General features: G+C 39.0%; 1 protein-coding gene across 1 annotated transcript in view; it reads left to right on the top strand.

Moving 5' to 3' along the window:
* The window catches only part of DNAH8 (dynein axonemal heavy chain 8), a 329,367-nt gene that overhangs the window by 47,175 nt on the left and 257,358 nt on the right, over positions 1 to 24,834 (top strand). The window contains exons 15-21 of the mRNA XM_059938771.1: positions 277 to 376; positions 1,785 to 1,904; positions 3,308 to 3,443; positions 6,424 to 6,611; positions 12,197 to 12,277; positions 12,675 to 12,791; positions 13,604 to 13,723. Coding sequence (XP_059794754.1) covers positions 277 to 376; positions 1,785 to 1,904; positions 3,308 to 3,443; positions 6,424 to 6,611; positions 12,197 to 12,277; positions 12,675 to 12,791; positions 13,604 to 13,723 — 862 coding nt within the window. The remainder of the gene's footprint in view (positions 1 to 276; positions 377 to 1,784; positions 1,905 to 3,307; positions 3,444 to 6,423; positions 6,612 to 12,196; positions 12,278 to 12,674; positions 12,792 to 13,603; positions 13,724 to 24,834) is intronic.

Genomic DNA, 24,834 nt, shown 5'->3' with positions numbered 1-24,834 from the left:
TTGGCTGGGTTCCCCTGTTACATGCATTTCTGGCACCCTTGTAATTTAAATAATTATTTATGTCACTCCTGACCGATCTCTACCTTTTCCATAAGGTAATCATTGGCTCCAAGAGGGCTGGAACCACACCTGTCTTGTCCATCACTGTAACCTAGGGCAATGCATGAGGCCTGGTGTGAATATTTGTCAAATGAGTGAATGGATTTTTAGGATTGCAGCAATTCTTAAGTGTGTTTCTCATTTATTTTTAAATTACTCACCCTCAATTGCTTTTAGATTCCAAAAACTGAACATTCCCTGTCTTCAATTAGAAATAAACCACACCATTGAGCTTATTCTTCAGTATTATGTGGCTGAACTTGAAGCTACTAAGAAGGCAAGTATCATATTTGTAAGTAGAATGGTACTTCAGTACAAAAAGAAAAAATATTCTGGTAGTATTTGCCATCATTATCTTGTGCCAAGCTTATCAGACAAATCCTCTCACTGCTGAGTATCTCTGATGCTCCTCTCTCTATGGGAGAAGGTGCTGACAGTGTGTGTCCCTGGATAGCCAGATCACACCCCTTTGCTCTTAAGAACTGTTTTTTTATGACAGCATTCATGTATGCATGGGAAAGCCCGTTTAAGTTAATATTTTTCGGTATCAAAATATGGGCTCTGGAGAATATTATGACAGATATAATGTAGCTGTGTGCTCCTGCTTTATTTTTTAATTTTTTTTTAAGATAAGTGATTTATTAGAGCATCCCTCGTGGCGCAGTGGTTAAGAATCCACCTGCCAGTGCAGGGGACACGGGTTTGAGCCCTGGTCCGGGGAGATCCCACATGCCGCGGACCACGCATGCAACTAAGCCTGTGTGCCACAACTACTGAGCCTGTGCTCTAGAGCCTGTGAACCACAACTACTGAGCCCACGTGCCACAACTACTGAAGCCCACGCACCTAGAGCCCGTGCTCCATAGCAAGAGAAGCCACCACAATGAGAAGCCCGCACACGGCAACGAAGAGTAGCCCCTGCTCACCGCCACTAGAGAAAGCCCGCGCGCAGCAACGAAGACCCGACACAGCCAAAAATAAAATAAATAAATTTATAAAAAAGAAAAGAAGTGATTTATTAGAATAGGACGCTTGTGAGGCTTACAAGTGGGCGGGCCAGAGGGTGCCGCGCACAGAGAACTTAGTGGGCAACAGTTTTATAATTAAAGGAAAAGTTGGGAGTGGGAGAAGACCACCTTCTTCCTCATTTTTTTTAAAATTTTACTTAAAAAAATTTTTTTTTATTGGGGTATAGTTGATTTACAATGTTGTATTAGTTTCAGGTGTACAGCAAAGTGAAACAGTTATACATATACATATATCCACTCTTTTTTTTTCTTGATTCTCTTCCCAGAAAGGCCACTACAGAGTACTGAGTAGAGTTCCCTGTGCTATACAGCAGGTTCTTATTAGTTATCTATTTTATGTATAGTAGTGTGTATATGTCAACCCCAAGCTCCAGCATTTGAATACATCCTTAAATTTGGGGATAAAAGGCAGAAAAAAATGTATACATGTAATGGGAAGTAAGGGTTAAGAGAGAATTAAGTGTTGTATATTGTAATCATCATAGTTTTTGAGCCTCAGGTTGATATCTCTGGAGTGCATTTACGTATTTATTGACTACCTCTTGTGTATAAAACATGTGAATAATGGTAAAACATCAATACAAATATAGCTATATATATTTTTGCCTTTTCCATTGTATTGAATTTCAAACATTAATGCCAGACCTTTAATTACAGCTTTATCATTCTCAAAAAGATGACCCACCTCTTGCTCGCAACATGCCTCCTATAGCAGGAAAGATCCTTTGGGTGAGGCAGCTCTATCGCCGGATAAGTGAGCCCATCAACTATTTTTTTGTAAGCCAATAGTTAAATTTACAGTATGCGGATCATGGTGGTTTTTAACACAAGAAATATATTTTATCCTGTAACATTTGTGTCCAGTAAAGTAGCTAGAGCTAATTCTTTTACTGGGCAAAGGAAATTTAGTTTACAAATATGCTTGAGAGAGACTAAGCCAATTCTTTCATGTTTGGTAGATAATCCCATTTAATTATAGTTAATCTCTAAGGGTACGAATCTTAAAAATTTATGACGCTTAATAAACAGGACACTCTCTTTTGTAAAATAATTGTTTTGAAAATAATAGAACACAGGCCTAGTACTGAAACTTACTTCTATGTGTGGATGGATAGGTCACTGATATATGTTAGTGAAGGTTAGGATGCACTAAGAGTATATTCCTGTGTATTGGACCGAGACCAAGAGCAGAGTATAATAGAGTACATTCATCCTCTGTGTCCTTAAGACTATTAGATTTCTGAAAAACACCAGGATAGTCTTAAGCCTTGTTGGCATTCTGAAATTGCCAGTTTGTCTTCTCTTTGTTTTTTGTTGTTGTTGTTCTTTTCTGTTTGTTTTGCTTTTTTTGCTTTGTTTTTTAAAAAGACAGAGTAGCAAAGCAGAGTTGGTTTGCCTGGTGTTATGTTTTAGGCCTAAACATGGAACAAAATAGCTACAAAACAATAGTCCTGCAAATAATTTTATTATTTAAGCATTATCAAATATTAAGTTTTTGTTGTTTCCGTTTGGCTGCTATCATTTATTTTATTGTTCTCAATATTAAAAAAAAATTAAAATGGTGACCTTAGACAAGAGGCCAGGATGGGGACTCAATTGTTTATTGACTTTATAGTGACAGAGCAGAGATTGTCCTGTTTTTGATAATATGTGAATCAAAACAAAAAAATGTTCAATTTCTTCATAAAGAAATTTGGTTTCTGTTCTTTAATATATATTTACTTTTTTTTTTTTTTTTAATTTGGCGGGGAGGGAGGGAGAGGGAGGGAGGGAGGGAATCTATACTTACTTTCTTTTTTGGTGCTGGAATTTAGGAATTTGCCCTGATATTCACAGTTCAAGGAAAATCAGTTCATTGTATCTTGCCCAGAAAAGTGGGGGGGGAACAGAGAATTGGAGGTGGAGACTTTCAGTGCCTGGGACCGGCTGTAGGCCTAGAGACCTCTCTTTTTAAATCCTTTATTTCCTTTTCCAGTTTCCCCTTTCTACTGATCAGGTTTCCCTACTTCCATCTCTAGCTTGTCTGGCCTTCCTCATCTCTGATTTTTGTCTGAGGTAAAATCTAAATGGGTAGTATCATTATTTGATGTCATTTAAAATGTAAATAGCTTTACGGTTTGGATAAGAAAACAATCAGCAGACTTTTAAAAATAAATCTTTGTTTTTCCCTTAAAAAACAGAAAAACTCGGAAATTTTGTCAAGTGCAGAAGGCAAAGCTGTCATTCGTCAGTATAATAAAATTTCCTACGTTCTGGTGGAATTTGAGGTGGTCTATCATACAGCCTGGATCAAAGAGATCTCACAGTTACAGTATGGTGTGTGTAAGACTGCAGTGACACTACAGAGCGGGTGTTAGGAGATTTTGAATGAGTTTGTGGTTCTGGAGAATTTTTACATCCTTTTTATATAACTGTATGATGGTTAAACTTAGATTTGGGGAGGATACAATTATTTATTTCTTTACAGTTAATAATATTCTGATTTTATAAGCAGAAATTGTCATGAGCTTAAAGTTGATATACTAAGATTATGACTTTCTCCTGAAAAACAGTATTTAAAAGTAAATAACAAGACTCCTTATTAATTCTTCTCCATATATTTGGGAAGGTTTTTATATCCAGTTTTATCATGCTATAGATTCAAATCACAGTCCTAATCAGAGGAGAAGGAATTGCAGCTTGCTTGTCTTCCTTCCTTTCTCCCTCCTCCTTTCCTCCCTTCCTTCCTTCCTCCCTCCCTCCCTTTCTTTCTCTTCCTGTAACTGAATTTAACTTCAGTTCTGATCTCCATTAAATTAAGAGTATTAGGGCTGCATTCAAGTACCTCTGAAGGGTGCCAAGGTGTTGGGAAGAGTTAAGTGTGTGGGGGGGATGGATGGTTTTAAGCCATCATCCATCTATGCTGGCATCACCTGGGATGTAGTTGTTATTGTGTGGGCTCAGTTGTTGGTCAGTTCAGGTTCCTGCTTTGTCTCATATTTACCTTAATCTCTTATTCGTAAGCTTGGTGGAACCCTGACTGTGTCCCCTGGTAGGAAAGTTTCTCCCTCCCACACCAGGATCTCCACTTCAGCAGAACACAGAATGGCAGGCATAGGAAGCACAAATTCGGAGGTCGGGTCACTGGGAGTGATGGTGAGAGGGGCCACTCCTAGTTCTGACTCTTGGTTCCAGACCCATGTACTTTAGCTGTTGGGGACACAGCACTATATACAGGCCATTGATCCACTGCATGACTGCATCCTGGAGGACAGGGCTTCAACTCTGCAGGATGTTTTCGCAACTGGCACCTTAGTTAAGCCTTAAATACACCACTTCTAAGAGGCGAGCTGTTTCTGGGTAATGCGCATGGTAGGTCCCTATGGATCCTAATGAAAACCTGCTAATGGAGCAACGGTCTCAAAGGAGCATTAAAAGAAGTTTACAATTCACATTATAGAAGAGAGCAAAGAGCATTTTTAGCAATTGAAATATGGAGCATGTACTGTTTTGCTTCTACAATACTATGCACTTTTCTAAGTTGTTTTTGTCCTGCTGATTTTTCCTCTTATCTGCACACATTCCATAAAAAGTTCAACAATCTCCTGATCTATAAAGCCCTTCTTTATTCTTCCTGGCCGATAATAATGTCTTCCTCCTCCAGAGGGCCCCCCACACTTTATCATGACATTTGTTGCTTTATAGCTCTGTCTTATCTCCCCTACACATTTCAGGAATACTCTCTGTGTTTGTTTCATCTTTGTGTCCTTTCAATAACAGTCATAGTTAACATTTACATAATATTTATCATGTGCCAGGCTGTGTCTAAGCACTTTACATATACAACCTCCTTTGATTCTCATGGCAACCCTCTGAGGAATTATTATTATCCTCATTTTACAGATGAGGAAACTGAGGTACTGAGAAGTTAAGTAACTTGCCCAAGATCACAGAGCTAGGAAGTGGCAGGGCCAGGATTCAAACATGCCTTTCATGTGAACACAGGCTAGTGGAAATGAATTGCTCTGGAAGGCTTCTTGTTGTTATATTGATGTAACTATATTTAACCATATAGAAACTTGAAATAATAATTGGAGAACGAGTATTGGCCTCCTTTTGATTTGCTGTATAAAGTTTCTCTAATCATGATTCACATAGAATGTTCACTCAATCCTGGAGCAGACTTCCTGGCTGTCATTATTATTAGTGGTCTTGCTGACCATTTTGTCCTGTCAAGAAAGCTCCGTACTGCCTTGAGGAACACAAATTTCATTACTGGAATGTCCCAACATTATTTTGGAATTTACTTGGGAGGATACATGATTTCTAGCCAAATTTTAAAAAGATTCCAAATGAATTGGGTAAAGTTTTTAGTTGAAATCTTCATGAAACCAGCGTTGTTAAGAATCATATCAAGACTAATTTTATTTGTTGAGTAAAAGTCAACTAACTTCAAAGGGATATATAGTCTATTTTGTTTTACTAGAAATTTGATGCAGCCATAGTCTGTGAAGTAATGTGAGACTTGGAAGATACATGTCAAATTCTCATGTTAGCAGTGTTTGTTAATATAAAATGCAACTCAAGCTAGCACATAAGTCTATAAGTGTGTTATTATTATGCCTCTAGAAGTAATTCATGTTAGGATAACAAATGATCTAAGGCTATTCAGCATGAACCATTTGGGATTATGTATTTCAATTCTCAATAAAAAACATATCTGAAAGTGCCTATTTATATGAATGATGTTCATGTAGTAACTCAGATGTAGACTAAAAAATATCTTCCTCTACATTCTAGGAGTTCACAACTCAATGGTGTTTAATAAATATTTCTTACTGATATTGAGCCTAGGTATCGATTTAAGTCAGATAAACCTCCTTAAAGAAGCCACTTTGGAGTTAGGTGTACAAAAGTGTTTGAAATCTATGAAGTGTGTCATATTTTGTAGTTGGGCACATCTTCCAGTTCTCTCTCCCAGAGGTTAAATCACAATCCATAAAAGTAAACTGACATTGTATTACAGCCCTTTTAGACCCACTCAGAAAAGTATCGCAGTTCATAGCACAAAGGCTAACCATTCTTGGTCCATTTTTACCTCTCTGGATCTGATTTTATAGTTTGCAGATACTCTGCATTCGTTTATCTAAGTTTTGAGCACTGACTGTGTATCAGATACTGTGCCTTAGCACCTGGGATATCCAAAACTATTGTTTTATTCTTAAGAAGTCAGTAGTTCAATGGTGAAGACAGGCATGTAAACAGGGCTGGAAGCAGAAATCTAGAATAAGTTATGTCAATAATTGTTTATTTGTAGCTTTGCAAGCCACACTTTTTGTGCGACATCCAGAAACAGGGAAGTTGCTGGTTAATTTTGATCCCAAAATTTTGGAAGTTGTTCGGGAAACTAAATGCATGATAAAAATGAAGCTGGATGTACCAGAACAGGCAAAGAGATTGCTAAAATTGGAAAGTAAATTGAAAGGAGATAAATTGTACTTGCAGGTAAGATGGATTCTATTTTCTAGTTATTTTGAAAGAGGTTTTTTTTTTTTTTTTGTATTTTGTATTTTTTTTTTAAAGAAAAAGATACCTTTGCAGTTGTGCTAACGCAGCATTGGGGAGAAATTTGTTATTATGTTGATTCTTTTAATTTTTTCAGCTTTATTGAGGGTTAATTGACAAATAAAACTGTAAGATAATTAAAGTGTACATCGTGATGATTTGATATACATATATGTTGTGAAAGGATTCCTTCCATCTAGTCAGTTAACTAACACATCCATCACTATATATATATTGGTGAGAACATTTAAGTTCTACTCTCTTAGCAGATTTCAATTGTACGATAACGGTGTTATCAACTAGTCACCATGTTATATATTAGATTCTCATATCTTATTTGTCTTATGGCTGAAAGTTTGTACCTTTTTACTAGTACCTCCCTATTTCCCCTACCCCTGACAACTACTTTTCTACTCTGTGTTGGATTTTTTAGATTCCACATATAAGTGATAATATACAGTTTGTCTTCCTCTGTCTGACTTATTTCACTTAGCGCAATGCCCTCAAGGTCCATCCATGTTGTCACAAATGGCAGGATGTCCTTCTTTCTCATGGTTGAATAATATTCCGTTGTGTATATATCACCTCTTTATCCCTTCATCCATTGATGGATGGTTGTTTCCATATTTTGGCTATTGTGAATAATGCTGCAATGAACATTGGAGTGCATATATATTTTCAAATTAGTATTTTTATATTCTTTGGATAAAATCCCAGAGGTGGAATTGCTGGATCATATGGTAGTTCTACTTTAGTTTTTTGAGGAACCTCCATACTATTTTCCATAATGGTTGCACCAATTTACATTCCTGCCAACAGTGCCTGAGGGTTCCTTACTCTCCACATCCTCACCAGCATTTGTTTTTTTGTTATCTTTTTTTGATAATAGCTATTCTGATAGTTGTGAGGTGGTATCTCACTATGGTTTTGATTTGCATTTCCCTGGTGATTAGTGAAGGTGAACAATTTTTAATGTTCCTATTGGCCATTTTTATGTCTTCTTCAGAAAAATGTCTGTTCAGTTCCTTTGCCCATGTTTTAACTGGATTGTTTGCTATTGAGTTTTGTGAGTTCTTTATGTATTTTGGATATTAACCCCTTATCACATATATGATTTGTAAGTATTTTACCATAGGTTGTCTTTTCATTTAGTTGATGAAAACAAAATGAGGAAGTTTTTTAGTTTGATGTAGTCTCACTTATTTGTTTTTGCTTTTGCTGCTTGTGCTTTTGGTGTTAAATCCAAAAAAATCATGGCCAAGACTGATGTCAAGAAGTTTACCCCCTATGTTTACTTCTAGGAGTTTTATGGTTTCGGGTCTTAAATTTAAGGCTTTAATCCATTTTGAGTTTATTTTTGTGTACAGTATAAGATAGTGGTCCAGTTTCATTCTTTTGCATGTGGCTGTCCAGTTTTCCCAATATCATTTACTGAAGAGATTGTCCTTTCACCATTGAATATTTTTGACTTCTTAGTATACTCTTGGTTGTTTGTAAATGAATTGACCATATATGCATGGGTTTATTTCTGGGCTCTATTCTGTTTCATTGTCAACTCTTGATAGCATTAAAATACTGACATGCAAACAAAAGGGAAGGAAGTGAAAGGATTATCAGGAATCAGATTTAGACTTCTGGATAACAACAATGATGAATACTGAGTTTAAAAAATTCTTAATATTATAATTTTATAGATTAAGTGCATTATATTTTGTAATATGTTTAATGATACTAGTAAGATATAAATTAATGAAGTAGGATGACTGTAAAATGACATGAGTGGAAAATGATTTTCAACATTGTGGAGTAAAATGGAGCAACGACAAAAAAGATCAGAGTATTAGAATAGAGATTCTCAAAACCACTTTTTTTTTTTTAATAATTATTTATTTATTTATTTATTTATCTTTGGCTGCGTTGGGTCTTCGTTTCTGTGCGAGGGCTCTGTCCAGTTGCGGCAAGCGGGGGCCACTCCTCACCGCGGTGCGTGGGCCTCCCACTATCGCGGCCCCTCCCGCTGCGGAGCACAGGCTCCAGACGCGCAGGCTCAGTAGTTGTGGCTCACGGGCCCAGCCGCTCCGCGGCACGTGGGATCCTCCCAGACCAGGGCCCGAACCCGCGTGCCCTGCATTGGCAGGCAGACTCTCAACCACTGTGCCACCAGGGAAGCCCTCAAAACCATTTTTTTAAAATAACAAGCTCATTGAGATATAATTCACATACCATACAATTTATCCATTTTAAGTGTACAATTTAATGGTGTTAGTATATTCACACACTTGCACAATCGTCATCAATCTTAGAACATTTTCATCATTCCCAAAAGAAACCCCATATCTATTAGCAGTCACTCCCCATGTTCCCCCAACTCTTTCTACATCTTCCCCTGGCAACCACTAATCTACTTACTGTCTCTATGGATTTGCCTATTCTGGGTATTTCATACAAATGGAATCATTCAATATGTAGTGTTTTGTGATTCGCTTCTTTAACCTAGCACAATATTTTCAGAGTTCATTCATATTGTTCCATGGATCAGTACCTCATTCTTTTTTTTTTTTTTTTGAAGAAATTCACGTTCTTTTATTTATTTATTTATTTATTTATTTATGACTGTGTTGAGTTTTCGTTTCTGTGCGAGGGCTTTCTCTAGTTGCGGCAAGTGGGGACCACTCTTCATCGTGGTGCGCGGGCCTCTCACCATCGCGGCCTCTCTTGTTGCGGAGCACAGGCTCCAGACGCGCAGGCTCAGTAATTGTGGCTCACGGGCCCAGTTGCTCCGTGGCATGTGGGATCTTCCCAGACCAGGGCTCGAACCCGTGTCCCCTGCATTGGCAGGCAGATTCTCAACCACTGCGCCACCAGGGAAGCCCAGTACCTCATTCTTTTTTATGGCTAAATAATATTCCATTGTGTGGTTTTACCACATTTTAGGCATCCGTTCATCAGTTGATGGACATCTGGGTTGTTTCCACTTTTTTGCATTATGAGTTATGCTGCTGTGAACATTTGTATACAAGCTTTTGGGTGGACATATGTTTTCATTCTCTTAGGAATATAAACTAGGAGTGAAATTGCTGGGTTTCATTAACTTTGTAACTCTATGTTTAACCTTTGGAATAACTGACACACTCTGTTTTCCAAAAAGGCTTCATGCATTATTTTATATATGCACCAGCAGTGGATGATGGTTCCACTTTCTCCACATCCTTGCCAACACTTGTTAATATCTGTCTTTTTCATTTAAACATCATTTGGATGTGAAGTGGTATTTCCATGTGGTTTTGATTTGCATTTCTTCATGGCTGTTGATGTTGAGGATGGTTTCATGTGCATATTGACCATTTGTAGATCTTTGGAGGAGTGTCTATTCGAATTGCTACCCATTTAAAATTTGAGTTATTTGTCTTTTTTATTATTGAGTTGTGAATTCATTATACATTCAAATCCTTTATCAGATATATGTTTTGCAGATATTTTCTTCTGTTTTGTGGGTTTTTTCATTTCTTTTTTTTTTTATAAGCCAAGCAAATTAAGAATGGAGGGTTTTTTAAAAAAATATTTATTTAGTTATTTGGTTACACTGGGTCTTAGTTGCAGCAGGCGGGGTCCTTAGTTGCGGCTCCAGGACTCCTTAGTTGCAGCTCACTGGCTCCTTAGTTGCAGCTTGCCAGCTTCTTAGTTGTGGTACACAGACTCCTTAGTTGTGGCATGTGAACTCTTAGTTGCAGCCTACATGCGGGACCTAGTTCTCTGACCAGGGATCAAACCCAGGCCCCCTGCATTGGGAGTGCAGAGTCTTATCCACTGCGCTACCAGGGAAATCCCCTCTTTTCATTTTCTTGATAGTATCCTTTGAAGCACAAACATTTTAAAATTTTGATGAAGTCCAATTTATCTACTTTATCTTTTGTCCCTTGTGATTTTAGTGTCATTTCTAAGAAATCATTGCCAAATCCAAGGTCACAAAGATGTATGCATATGCTTTGTTCTAGGAGTTTAATAATTTTAGCTCTTACCAGAATATTATATACATATATATACACACACATATATATATATTTAAAAACCTGGGCTTCCCTGTTGGCGTAGTGGTTAAGAATCTGCCTGCCAATGCAGGGGACATGGGTTCGATCCCTGGTCCAGGAAGATCCCACATGCTGTGGATCAGCTAAGCCCATGCACCACAACTACTGAGCCTGCGCTGTAGAGCCCATGAGCCACAACTACTGAAACCTGCACACCTAGAGCCCATGCTCTGCAACAAGAGAAGCCACCGCAATGAGAAGCCTATGCACCGTAACGAAGAGTAGCCCCTGCTCACCACAACTAGAGAAAGCCCACGTGCAGCAAGGAAGACCCAATGCAGCCAGTAAATAAATAAATAAATGTTCCTTTAAAAAACCTCAGGGGAGCGTTGGCTTTGTGAAAACTTGGCTTCAGCGTCAAAAGCCCTAGGTTTTCGTACTGGTTAGTTGCAACTTTACATGACTGAATGTCAAAGTACTGTTTATAAATTAAGGTTAATATCACGCGCATTGAATCTTACAGGATTTTACTTAGTATTGAATAATATTATGAAAGTCAAAGTCCTTTGCCAAGTGTCAAGTGTAAATAAAAGTTCAACTACAGGGCTTCCCTGGTGGCGCAGTGGTTGAGAGTCTGCCTGCCAACGCGGGGGACACGGGTTCGAGCCCTGGTCTGGGAAGATCCCACATGCCGCGGAGCAACTGGGCCCGTGAGCCACAGCTACTGAGCCTGCGCGTCTGGAGCCTGTGCTCCACAACAAGAGAGGCCGCGATAGTGAGAGGCCCGCGCATCGCGATGAAGAGTGGCCCCCGCTTGCCGCAACTAGAGAAAGCCCTCGCACAGAAACGAAGACCCAACACAGCCATAAATAAATAAATAAATATTAAAAAAAAAAAAAGTTCAACTACAAGTAAGAGAAAGGGAGGAAAGGAATTAATAACTTTGAAACTATTAAGTAATCATTGCTACAGTTTAATATTACTAATTTGGGGAAGAATTAACTTGAAACCGCATCTCCCATCACAGTGCAATAAGTTACAAAATGGTAAAAAATTGATCATCATGGTTCATCTGTAAAAAATATCTAAAAATAGAATAGCTTTGTGTGTACATTTATTCTGATTCAAGAAAACAAGTGTGGCATCAGTGATAACGCTGTAATATGTCAGAAGACAGGCAACAGAAAGGGTGAAAATGTGTAATGACAGACATAATGAAAAAATAATTGTCCAAACCATTTAAAACGGCATAAATCTAGAAAGACAAATAATAATTAAGAAAAATGTAAATCTAGGAATCTCCAAAGACTTAACTGTTTAAAGGGGATGCTCAGGTAATTTACAGGTGAGGAAAAAGTACAGCAAATTAGTACAAATAGTCAGCCTCCATCTTTCAGGGCTATGAGGAAACAGGTAAAATGAAACCTTCCGGGTATGAATCAAAATATGACTGTTGTTTTAAAATAAAGTAAAACATGCCATTTTGACTTTTAACAGGGTCTTCTGCAGTATTATGATGAGTTATGTCAGGAAGTGCCTCCTGTATTTGTCAATCTGATGACCCCTAAAGTGAAAAAGGTTGGTAATATTGAAGGTTTATATTGACTTCCCTGTCGTTTAAAATTAGATTCCAGTTCTACAGATTATGGATTTTAGAACATCGATTCTTGCCAAAACCCTCTTTCTAGTTCAACTTTATAGCTCTATTTTCCCTACAGGATGATTTCTTGTCTAAGTTTTGTTGCCTTTGAAAAACAAATAAATCTAAATAATGAGCACTTTCTAAGAATCCATGATTGCTTTATGGATAGCCAAAGATGGTTAAAAACAAAAAGTCACCTTTACTAGGTATAATGGAGGGGAAATGGAATTAAGGAAATACAGCCTATAATATTTCCAAGTAATAAAAGGCAGCCTGTTTTATAAATGCAGATGCTCCTTTTTAATAATGGAAACTGCTTTTCTCTTTTTCTAGGTGGAATCTGTGTTGAGACAAGGGCTCACAATATTGACGTGGTCATCTTTAACACTAGAAAGCTTTTTTCAAGAAGTTGACTCAGTTTTGGATATGTTCAATCAACTCTTAAAGAAGGTATGATGGATACATTTTTAAAAACTACATACATTAATACTCAGGCTGTAAGTAATGGTTTGATTATCTATGAAAGCTCTTTAAAGGGTGTGACTTTTAACTAACAGGACATCCATTACGTTAAAAAAAAAAGCTTTATGTTTCTTTAACTGATTTGGGGCCTTTTCATTTAGGGTTGCCTTGTTCTTGTCCCCAAATTACCTTGCCTTTAATATGTTAAAATGATGGTTCATCTCCACAGTGTAGTTTAGAAAATGGAATAGTTGTAGACTGTGGAAGATGGCAGGATGGAGTGCTTACATTTTAAGGCATCTAATGTTAATTAGATGAGGTAGTCATCCAGTTGGAGACTGTCTATTGATTTCTGATATGTTTGCTACATGAAACATGCATATATTTTTAGATGTGCTTGTCTGTCTGTGGTGGCAGCATGGTGTTATAGACAAAACCCAGAGGCTTGGGAGTCAGATAAACCGAAGTAGGATTCTTTGATTTTCACCAGCTGTGTGTTCCTCCCTGGGTTACTTGACTTCTCTGAGCCTTGGTTTCTCTAGCTGTAAAACTGGTATAGTAATGATTCATGGGCTGGAATGAGGACTGAAGGAGATAACGCATATGATGTTATGGCACATGTTGCTACTCAATTAAACTTCAGTTCCATGTCAAGCACAGATGTACTCCTAAAATTCCCACCGAATTATGCTTGGCTCAGGATGCAAGTTTCCAGATATAGCCCTCTAAATCAATTTATAACTCAAGGACATTTTGGATGAAAGAGGAGTTTTCTTCTATGTGTGTTTTCTCATTGGTAGATCAATGACTTGTGTGAAATGCATATTGATACAGTTCTAAAGGAGATAGCCAAAACGGTGTTAATTTCCCTGCCGGAAAGCGGTGCTACCAAAGTAGAAGATATGTTGACACTCAATGAGGTATGCATTTATGTATTATATTTTATTCATAGAAATATTGGCTCATAAACCTAAAATGTGAATTTGCAATCTAAAAGTAGAAATCTCTGTCCATGGCATTTAGACATTCTGGGGGCTTTTTGGACATCCTCAGCTCCAAAGACTTATAAGGTATCAACAGCTCAAGCCCAGGGTCACACCTTAGACATTATCTTAAAAATGTCCTCAGCCTCATGCTGGAGTCCCCTTGGGTCCTGTCTGTGCTCACTGCTCTTCTTCCTCTGTGCGTGCTCCCAGGGCAATATCGTCTACACTCATGGTTTTAACTACCATATCCTTTCCCCTTAAGTCACCCGTACACCTAGGCGTCATCTGGCCTCCTTTCCTCACTTCCATCGCCAAACCCAGTCAGTCTTTTAGGGCTTAGCCAGATTTTGCCTCTTACTAAGATTCTGCTTGAATTGCCTCTTCTTTTCCATACCTACTAGCCTTTTCTTAGGTCATGCTTTTATTTATTTATTTTTTGAGCAGAGAAAGGTTTATCGCAAGGGCCATGCAAGGAGAACGTGTAGCTCATGCTCAAAAAGCCTGAACTCCAGGTCAGGCTTTTAATGCTCATTTGAGTTTAGCATGTGATATTGTGATCTATCTGGTTTCTCTGCCCCCATATTTGGCCCCGTCATATCCATCATCCTCCACCTTGCCACCAAAGCTGATTGTGGAAACTCCCCAGCTTAAATCCTTCAATGGCAGTGGCACCCACCTAACCTCCTCAGCATCACATTATAGTGATGTTATTTGATTACCTATTTATCCTCCATTGGCTCAAAAGCACAAAGACAGGAACCCTGTCTAATCATTTTTGAGGCCTGGCACATAACACAGTCTTTCTCAAAAGCACTCACTTTATGTTTTGTTCAAAACATAAAGCGAAGGCATTTTTCTTTCTTGCCTGCCTTGTGCTTCAGCTACACCCACCTTGCTGGTTTGGGTCACCTTGCTAATGTCCTTTTCAAGACAACCAAGGATGGCTCCATCTCAAGGGATCTAACCTGACCCATGGGAAACAGGTGCCTTTGCCTCTCTTTCTATGGAAATGCAGCTTCTTCTTCCCAGGACACCTTTCTGTGCCTTTTGGGCAGCCAGCCAGCCTCTTGTTTCAGGACTACTTAGGCATGGGGAAGCCCCTCTATTCCCCGATTGTAGAGGTCATGGATCAAGGTCTCTGAGTAGCTCTTTTGAAGTTCCCTTCACTTATTTCTACCAAATCTCTATCAATGATCAAACTTCCCTTCTATAACCTCAAGGTGGGCAATGTGCTGAGGGATACCTCACCTGCTACCTTTGGATAAACTGCCTTTTTCATAATGTGTAGGATCTTAAAAGAATTTGTTCTCAGCATTGGGGCCTTGGCTGTAACGGAAACAGCACTAAATGACCAATTTTAACATCCTGTGTTCAGAGTATGCAAGTTTAAAATGACTATATCTTCCTGGCCATTTTTCTCTTTTATCATTGTTAAGCTTTTTATCCTTAAAGTCTATTTTGTTTGTTATCAGTGTAGTTACACCAGCTCTTTTTGGTTATTATTATCCAGATATATCTTTCTGTATTCTGTTATTTTCAACCTTTCTGGGTTCTCCTATTTTAGGTTTTCTCTTATAAAGAACATTTAGCTGGATTTTGTTTTTAATCTACTCTGAAAAATCTCTGTTTTTAAAAAATTGGTAATTATAGTCTATTCACATTTATCCTAGCAATATATTTGGGTATACTTCTACTCTCTACCCTCTTACTTTGAATTTTCTATTTACCCAAATTTACTTATCTGTTTCTTGAAGTTACTCTTTATTCTTTCTCAAATATATGTGGTCTTTTATATAATCTTCTTCCTTTCTCTTTTTTAAATTCTACTTCTTCATTTAGATATTTAAAATATATTTTATAACAGTCCCATTATCTGAAGAAATTGGAGGTCTAATTCTGCTCTTTGCTGTCTCTGTCAAATCTTGCTCAGGATGGCTTGTGTCTTCATGTTTTTAATATTTTGGATTGTGAGCTAATTTGCACATGTCTGTTTAGTTGAGAACCTATCTCTTTTTATTTGCTCCTGTGTGGTACCTAGGAGTTTTACCAACTCAGTCGATAGTTTGAGTTAGTTTCTCAGACGATAGAATTTCCAAAACTCCAAGGTAGTATAGACATAATCTCAAGTCCTAAACCTGTGTGAGGTGAGCTAGTGGTTGTAAATTTCCAAGGGAGACGTTGTCCGTCTACCCCAGAGCCTCAACCAAGATCGCTAACTGTGCTTGAGACCGCACCCCTTGATTTGCCTGATGACATGTGGGGGGAGGGGAAGGGTTCCAACCTCCTACCCTTGTGAAGGGATCCAAGGCCTCATGTGGTTTTTTGGTTATGGGAAAAAAACCTACAAAAGTTATAGCTTCAGCTTACTTTTCATTTTAGGCCTATGTCTTTTTTTTTTTTTTTGAGATATAATGTGTATACAGCAGATTGCACAAATCTTAAGTGCACTATTCAGTGAATGTTTACATATGACACACCCTTGTAACCTTCTCCAAGAGCAAGATATTTTTTTTAAAGATTTATTTATTATTAATTTATTTACTTTTGGCTGTGTCAGGTCTTAGTTGTGGCACACAGATCTTCGTTGAGGCATGCGGCGCGCAGGCTTCTCTCTAGTTGTGGCATGTGGGTTTTCTCTTCTCTAGTTGAGGTGCACGAGCTCAGTAGTTGTGGTGCGTGGGCTTAGTTGCCCCATGGCATGTGGGATCCTAGTTCCCTGACCAGGGTTCGAACCCGCATCCCCTGCATTGTAAGACGGATTCTTTACCACTGGGCCACCAGGGAAGTCCCAATCCAAGAGCAAGATATTGAACATTTCCTTCACTGCAAATGATTCCCTCCTGCTCCATTCCAGGCAACAAACATCCTCCACCCCAAAGTAATCACCATTTTGGCTTCTGTCACTGTATATTAGCTTTACCTGTTTTTGAACTTCACATAAATGGAATCATGCAGCATATATTCTTTTTTTTTCAAAGTTTTTTTTTTTTTGATGTGGACCATTTTTAAAGCCTTCATTGAATTTGTTGTAATATTGCTTCTATTTTATGTTTTGGGTTTTTGCCCGCGAGGCATGTGGGATCTTAGCTTCCCCGACCAGGGATCGAGCCCGCACCCCCTGCACTGGAAGGCAAAGTCTTTACTACGGGACTGCCAGGGAAGTCCCACACATATTCTTTATGTCTGGCTTATTTTTCTCAGGGTCTGTGAGATTCATCTGTGTAGTTGTGTGCAATAGTGGGTTCTTTCATTCTCATTCATTGCTGAGTAGTATTTAAATTTCTGAGTTTATTACAATTTATGTATCTGTTCTACTGTTGGAGGCATTTGGATAGTTCATAGCTTTTGATTATACACTGAGCATTCTTGTACATGGTTTTTTTTTGTGAACCTAAACACCTATTTTGGTGGGTATATTCCCAAAAGTGAAATTGCTGGGTCATAGTCATAGATCATGAATATATTTAACTTTCATAGAAACTTTCTTTTTAGAGTTGATGTGTTTGAATTAGGAACCAAACAGGTTCACACATTGCATTTGATTCATATACCTCTTAAGTTTCTTTTTATCATCTCCCCTTTCTTTGCTTGTACCTTTTTTATTGCAGTAAAATATACATAACACAAAATTTATAATTTTAACCATTTTTTTAGTGTACAGTTCAGTGGCATTAAGTACAATCACAGTGTTCTGTAACCATTACCACCATCTGCTTCCAGAACTTTTTATTATCATCTACACAGGAGCTCTGTACCTATTAAACAATAATTTCCCATTTCCCTCCCCTCCACCCCAGACCGTGGTAACCTCTATTCTACTTTCTATCTTTATGAATTTGCCTATTCTATGTATGTCATGTAAGTGAAATCATACAACATTGTCCTTTTGTGTCTGCCTTATTTCACTTAGCACAAGGTTAATCCATATTGTAGCATGTATCAGAATTTGATTCCTTTTTAGAGCTGGATAATATTCCATTGTATAGATATGCCACATTGTGTTTATCCATTCATCTGTTGGTAGATGTGTGGGTTAGCTATTGTGAATTAAGCTATTATGAGCACTAGTGTATAATTATCTGAGTCCCTACTTTCAATTCTTTTGGGTATATACTCAGAGTGGAATTACCGGATTACATGGTAATTCTATATTTAGCTTTTGAGAAATCACCAGATATTTTTCCACGGTGGCCATACCATTTTACCTTCCCACCAGCAATGCACAACAAGGGTTCCAATTTCTCCACCTGCTTGCTGACAGTTGTTATTTTCCATTTTTAAAAATTAAAGCATTTTTCATAATAATCTGAATGGGTATGAAGTCTCATTGTGGTTTTGATTCACCTTTTCCTAATGACTACTGATGCTGAGCATCTTTTCATGTGTTTATTGGCCATTTGTATATTTCTTTGGGGAAATGTCTATTCAAGTTTTGTTTTGTTTTGTTTCTGCCATCTTCCTTCTTTCAATGCTCTTCATTTGTTGAATAAATGGGATCATTTGTCCTACAGAATTTTCCATGTTCTAAATTTTGCTGATCATATCCTAGTAGTATGATTTAACATATTAACATATTCTTCTATCCCCTGAGTTTCCTGTATATTTTAATTAGCTCTGGAGGATTGATTCAGTTCAGGTTCAATTACTTTTTCTTTTCCTGACTGAAGAGTTCACAGGTGACACTGTGTACTTCCTATTGCATCACATCAGGAGGCACATTTTATCAGACTGTTTCCCTTTTCGTGATATTAAGATTAATTAGTGGGCTGAGGTGCAGTCAGCTTTATCCATTATTATAAAGTTTCCCACCAACCTTTCACCTGAAGAGTTTAGCAGCCTTTGATTTTTATTGCCTAGAGCCATTATTGTTGCCTAGAGATTGCAAAATGTTGATTTTCTAATTTTAGCATTTATGGATAAAAGATTTCTATAAAGAAGAAATTTCCCTCATTATCTGGTTGGTTACTGTGAAATAATGTTTGTACAGAAAAGTCAAGTTCAGTGCTTCAGTTTTTATTTTATATACCAGTTTTCAAAATAATGAATTGGCTCACTAGCAACTTCTAAAATACCCACTGCGGTTTAAATTATTTAAAGATCATGATGAATATATGGATTATTATATATTTGAGGGATTCAGTCCATTGCAGTCATTATTCTTTTTTATGTTTAAATTTTCTCATCTTTGTCCAGTGGAATTCTACAGGCTGGCTTCTATGTTTTTGATATGACTCCAGTAGTCTTTGAAAGCTTTCTTGCTTCCTGGAACTGTAGGAAATCTTAGGCTTATCTTGCACATTTCCTGCCCCAGATCTGGGATTACTCATTTTTCCAGTCAGCCCTCATTCCTTTCAGTGTTACTTGTGGAAAATGGTATTTGGAGATCACAACCTAGGTGCTAGGAAAGGCACTCATTGTTAACTTTTAGCTATTCTTATAGTATTATTTCTGCATCTCTAACTAACATACTTGGGGTACTATTTCTTGAGTTGGCAAATAGAGTCTGCCCTATTTCCTGGGCTCCGTGTTATTCTAGGAGGGAGAGCCCTTCAAATGCTGTATGGTTCTTTTTTCACCAATTGAAATTTTCCAGAAAAGTCTCATGTTTCCTGCCTGGGGATGAGGGGTAATTTCCTCCTTGTCATTTTCTTCTCACTCATTCTAGAATCTGACTGTATATACTTCATACCAGGTCTTACTTATAAACGAACAGCATATGAAGGAGTAGGGAAATTTCTACATTGGTTTCCTTCATTTTGTCCCCTTTACAGTGAAAATCATTTCTATTGGTATGTGCACATAACTGTTCTGACACTATCCACTGCTCAGTGGGGTGAAATTCACACTACCAAAGAAAATTTACTTTGAACATACGAACAAAAAACGTTCATGTGCATAGAAAAAGAAATAAATCACATAAACGAGGCAAATTAGGATAGATTAAAGGTGATGAGTGTGAATGTGGTGGTTACATTGATGGCACAAGTCAAAATACAGGAAGTGGACCTTTGAAGAGCACCTTTGTCAATCAGTATGCCCCAGTCACTTGCCCTAGAGGGATCTAAGATCTAGTAACACATGGGCTGCCTTCCCACAAGCCTATCACTAGGTGGCCCATTACAGTGAAGACAGAAAAACATTTGTAATGACAAAGCAAGTTGGATAACACTTTGGGCAGATATCAGTTTTGGAAACATGCTATATATAACGCTAATTTTGGGGGGGCAAGTTTAGTTTGCACTAACCAGTGGTTTCAGACAATACTGGGAACCAGGGCTATTTGCAGTAATGGCAAGTCCTCCTTATCTTGGAGCACCTAATTGTGGTTGTAGGGCAGATTATGTTAATTATTAAAAAGCTACCTTGTGTTAGCTTCAAATCTGTCCTTCTACTCTATGATGCTGAGGATGGGACTCTGCAAATTACATTTATCCTTGGCCAGCTGGCTCCCTTTTATGCTTTGCAGTGGGGGCGATAGGAGGCTGGACAAGAGAGAACGGGCTTGCTCTTTCCTGTTTTGCCTCTTGTTGCTGACACTTTTACATGAGCTATAGCTCTTCACCCTGGCAGTGGCCATTAGTTCCAGGCTCTAACTTTTTCCAGCCTTTCCGGAATCCACCTCGTGTGCCTCTCAGATGTACCAGCTTCAGGAGGTCCCTCTCTGAGCTTCTGGGTCAGCAGCGCTAGGCAGGCACCTCCCTCACTTCCCAGTTCCAGGTTCCAATAACTGCACCCTCCTCCGTGGGCTCCCCCGCACCCCGGAACGGGCACTGCTTCCTGCGGTTACTGTCTCTCTGTGACCTCTGTGTCCCTTTTTGCCTTTTTGGTACTTTAATAGTTGTTTAACCAATTTTTTTATATTAAATTCTCTCGCTCTGTCTGTTAAAATAGCTGGTGTGGCATCTGTTTTCCTTATTGGACCCTGATTAACATACCTGTATATTGGTAGATATACAAATGGAATAGAAAATTCAGGGAAATATTATGATCCAAGTTATGAGAGGAAAACACCAGGAAATACATGAAAAGGTATTAAAAATTCTATCAGCAAAATCACCCTGGCTCCATGGAGACAGAAAGTAGATTAGTGGTTGCCAGGGCGGTGGAGATGGGGGAGTGGAGAGTGACTAATGGGTATGGGGATTCTTTTGGGGTGATGAAAATGTTCTGGAATTAGATAGCAGTGAGGGTTGCCCAGCTCTGTGAAGATACTAAAAACCAATGAATTGTGCACTTTACAAGGGTAAATCTGTGTTATATGAATTATATCTCAATTTTTAAAAATAGGAGCACCCCCCTCCCCACCCATAAAATCAGTTTGGCTGCCTTCCGGTCCATCCCCGGCCTGCTCCTCGGCGTTGCAGTCTGTTCTTCACTGACTTGTAAGAATGGTCTTATTAATCTTCAATGACTAGTTAGTCTTCCCAAGAAGAGATGGGGTCTTCCCAAGAAGAGATGCTTTACTTTGTGTGGCCCCAGCTGGTAGTGGCACCATATAGAGGCAGTTTTTGCAGTCTGTTGTGCCATGGCATTATTTTGCCACTTGTTAAACAAAAGAGGATGGCTGGGCCACTGGGTCACCAACTGAGACAGGAAATTTCTTTGCAGTGGAATGTGTACATCTAAGTTTCTTACTCCTGGCTTTTATGGCAGTGTGAGTTGTCCTGGTTATCTGAGATGGTCTAATTCACCAAGGACCAAATGTGAGTTCTTTGATCAGGGTTCAGGTACTAGGATGGAGCTGGGAATGTTGTGTATGGAACAGTGCCAGTGAAGATCCCAGCAAGGTGAGACGCCTCAGGAGTTGCAAGGGAGAAAGTCATCAGCACTGCTGGGGCTGAAGGTACCAAAGAAGGAAACAGTGCTTTCAGAAGCCAGTAAAAGTGGGAACCATATGGAAGGGCTCATCCCGTAGGAGCTGAGTTTGTGAAGAGACACAGCCTCTACCGGAGATGCAGCCCTACCGTCCTCTACCAAGGAAGGAGTGAGAGTTACCTGCCCTACAGCTCTTCTATCTTCTGCTGAAAGTTAACAATGAGTGCCTTTCCTAGCACATAGGTTGTGATCTCCAAATACCATTTTCCACAGAAAAATTTTTTTTCCGTTGGGTCAAGCCCAACTGGAAGTCAGAGAATAAGGGAGCCCCAGGAGGCAGCTTCCCTCTGCACAGAGCAGGGCAGAGAAGAGCTGAGAATGGGTTGCAGGGGGCAAACGGAGAACAACCAGCACGTGGAGTGCCTGGCAAGATGGCCTTGACAGAGTTGCAGGGATTATTTATAGTTTTCTGAATTAAAGTCATGTAAATAGTTTGCACAGCCAGAGCTCTTGGTACATTGCTGACTGCTTCTGCATCCAACTCTTCTTTCCTTCTGGTTCCATGGAGGAAGTTCCCACCTCTTTTCAAAATTGAGGTCCTTCACACACAGGCTCTAGATTCCATGCCTTTTTGCTGTCTTGGCAACCTTATTCCACCAGTCTTTCTTCCTCTTCTAGGTCTTCAGCTTTGTCCTCTCTCCGGGACCCCTCCCACCAGTAGTCTAATATACTCTCCCCTTTTCCTCGCCAACAAACAAAAACCTTTGCATATCTTCTTCATTTCTCATTCACAACTAAACTTCTCCAAATGCTCACACATGCTGCTTTCACTTTCCCATCTCTCATTTCCCTGCTCCATTTCCCCCCCAGTTCCTGCTTCAAATTATTTCTGGTACTAGCTATTATTTTTGACAACTTTACTGAGAGGTAATTCACATACCATATAATTCACCTATTTAAAGTGTACAATTCAGTGGTTTTAGTATACTCACAGAGTTGTGCAGCTATCACCACAGTCAATTTTAGAACTGTTCATCACCCCCAAAGAAATACCATACTCATTAGCAGTCATTACCAATTTCCTCTCAACCCTTCTAGCCCTGGCCAGCCACTAATCTACTTTCTGCCTCGACAGATTTGCTTATTGTAGGCATTTCATACAAAGGGAATCATATAGTATGTGGTATTTTGTGACTGGTGCTTTTTTCACTTGGCACAGTGTCTTCAAAGTTCATTCATATTGTCCCATGTATCAGTACTACATTTCTTTTTACTGCTGAATAATAGTGCATCGTATGGATGGACCACGTTTTAGTTATCCATTCATCAGTTGATAGACATATAGGTTGTTTCCACTTTTTGGCCATTATGAATAATGCTGCTGTGAACATAAATGTACAAGTTTTTGCAAGGACGTTTCTCTTGGGTGTATATTTAGGAGTGGAATTGTTGGGTCATATGTTAACTCCAAGTTTAACCCTTTGAAGAACTGGCAGACTTCTCCAAAGTGGCTGCATTATTTTACATTCCCACCAGCAGTGTATGAGGGTTCCAAGTTCTCTGCATCCTTGCCGACACTTATTATTTGTCTTTTTGATCATAGCCTTCCTAGTGGAGTAAAGTGGTATCTCATTGTGGCTTAAGTTTGTATTTCCCTAATGGCTAGTGATGTCGAACACTTTTTCATGTGCTTATTAACCTTTTATGTACCTTCTTTTAGAAATGTCTATTCAAATCCTTTGCTCATTTTAAAATTGGATGATCTGTCTTTTTATGTTTTCGTTGTGATAGTTCTTTATATGTTCTAGATACTAGTCCCGTATCAGCTTGCAAAATTTTTCTCCCAGTCTGTGGGTTGTCTTTTTACTTTCTCGATGGTGTCCTTGGAAGCCCCAAAGTTTTAAATTTTGATGATGTCCAATTCATCTATATATTTTTTTGCTGTTGCTTTGCTTTGGTGTCATATCTAAGAAAAATTTGCCTAATCCAAGATCATGAAGATCCATGCTTATGTTTTTTTGAAGAGTTTTATAGTTTTCGCCCTTACATTTATTTATTTTTTAAAAATATTTATGTATTTTTGGCTGCTTTGGGTCTTCGTTGCTGTGCGCGGGCTTTCTCTAGTTGTGGTGAGTGGGGGCTACTCTTTGTGGTGCGCGGGCTTCTTATTGCGGTGGCTTCTCTTGTTGTGGAGCTCGGGCTCTAGGTGCACGGGCTTCAGTAGCTGCGGCTCGCAGACTCTAGAGCACAGGCTCAGTAGCTGTGGCGCAAGGGCCTAGTTGCTCTGCGGCATGTGGGATCTTCCTGGACCAGGGATCGAACCCGTGTCCCCTGCATTGGCAGGCGGATTCTTAACCACTGCGCCACCAGGGAAGTCCCTCGCCCTTACATTTAGATGTACGCTTCATTTTAAGTTAGTTTTTGTGTACGGTCTAAGGATCTAGTTTCATTATGTTGCAAGTGGATATTCAGTGGTCCTGGCACCAATTATCAAATTCCATTAACTTTATTATTATATAGTATTGGAAACATACAGAAGAATTTATGTGGCATCTTCCCACTTATTCCTGTGACCCTGTTCTTTTAACATAAAAGCTGACTTTATGTTATTTTGTCGAGGTTTCCAGAGATATCATGGGAGTACCAAGATAAACATATGTGTTTAATCTGTCATGTTTGACTAGTAGTCTGGTTTCTTTCTTAGGGGATTTCAAAGCAAGTGGAGGGGGTGTGTAAATAAACACGTGTGTCCAATCTTCCATGATCAGCTGTGAGTGTCCACTTGCTTAACACTTGTTTTCCTTGCTAGACTGAAGTGGCTCTCAACCACCATTGTCATTCCAAAGTTTAACACTGTGTTGAATAAATTAGAAAGGGTGGAATGAGCGAATGATGGAGCAAAATCTGAAGAGTTCGTGGGGGTGGGGAGGATCAGAGAGTGTCTTCAGGTGGGAGGAGGAACACCGTTTCCCCTGAGACTGAGAAAAGATGAAGATGGGTTCAGATACAGATGAGGTTGTGTAAATCGAGGGGACAAACTTGCAAGTCTCTCTCTCTCAATCTAGTAGCCAAGAAAGGAACACGTGAAGGCAGTACAGAGGGAATATGGGATCTCCCAAGACTTATCTGGGGAGAGGTTGCATAGATAGGCTCGGGTTCCTTTGCAGAGGTGACTTTGAAGGCCCAAGTTGGCTGCTACCATTTACTTTTCTCTTTCCTAAGACGCATGG

Source organism: Balaenoptera ricei, chromosome 11 (assembly GCF_028023285.1).
Source record: "Balaenoptera ricei isolate mBalRic1 chromosome 11, mBalRic1.hap2, whole genome shotgun sequence".
In the NCBI taxonomy this organism is placed as follows: Eukaryota; Metazoa; Chordata; class Mammalia; order Artiodactyla; family Balaenopteridae; genus Balaenoptera; species Balaenoptera ricei.
Note: the sequence above shows the minus strand (reverse complement) of the source record. Positions and strands in the feature narration are given on the sequence as shown.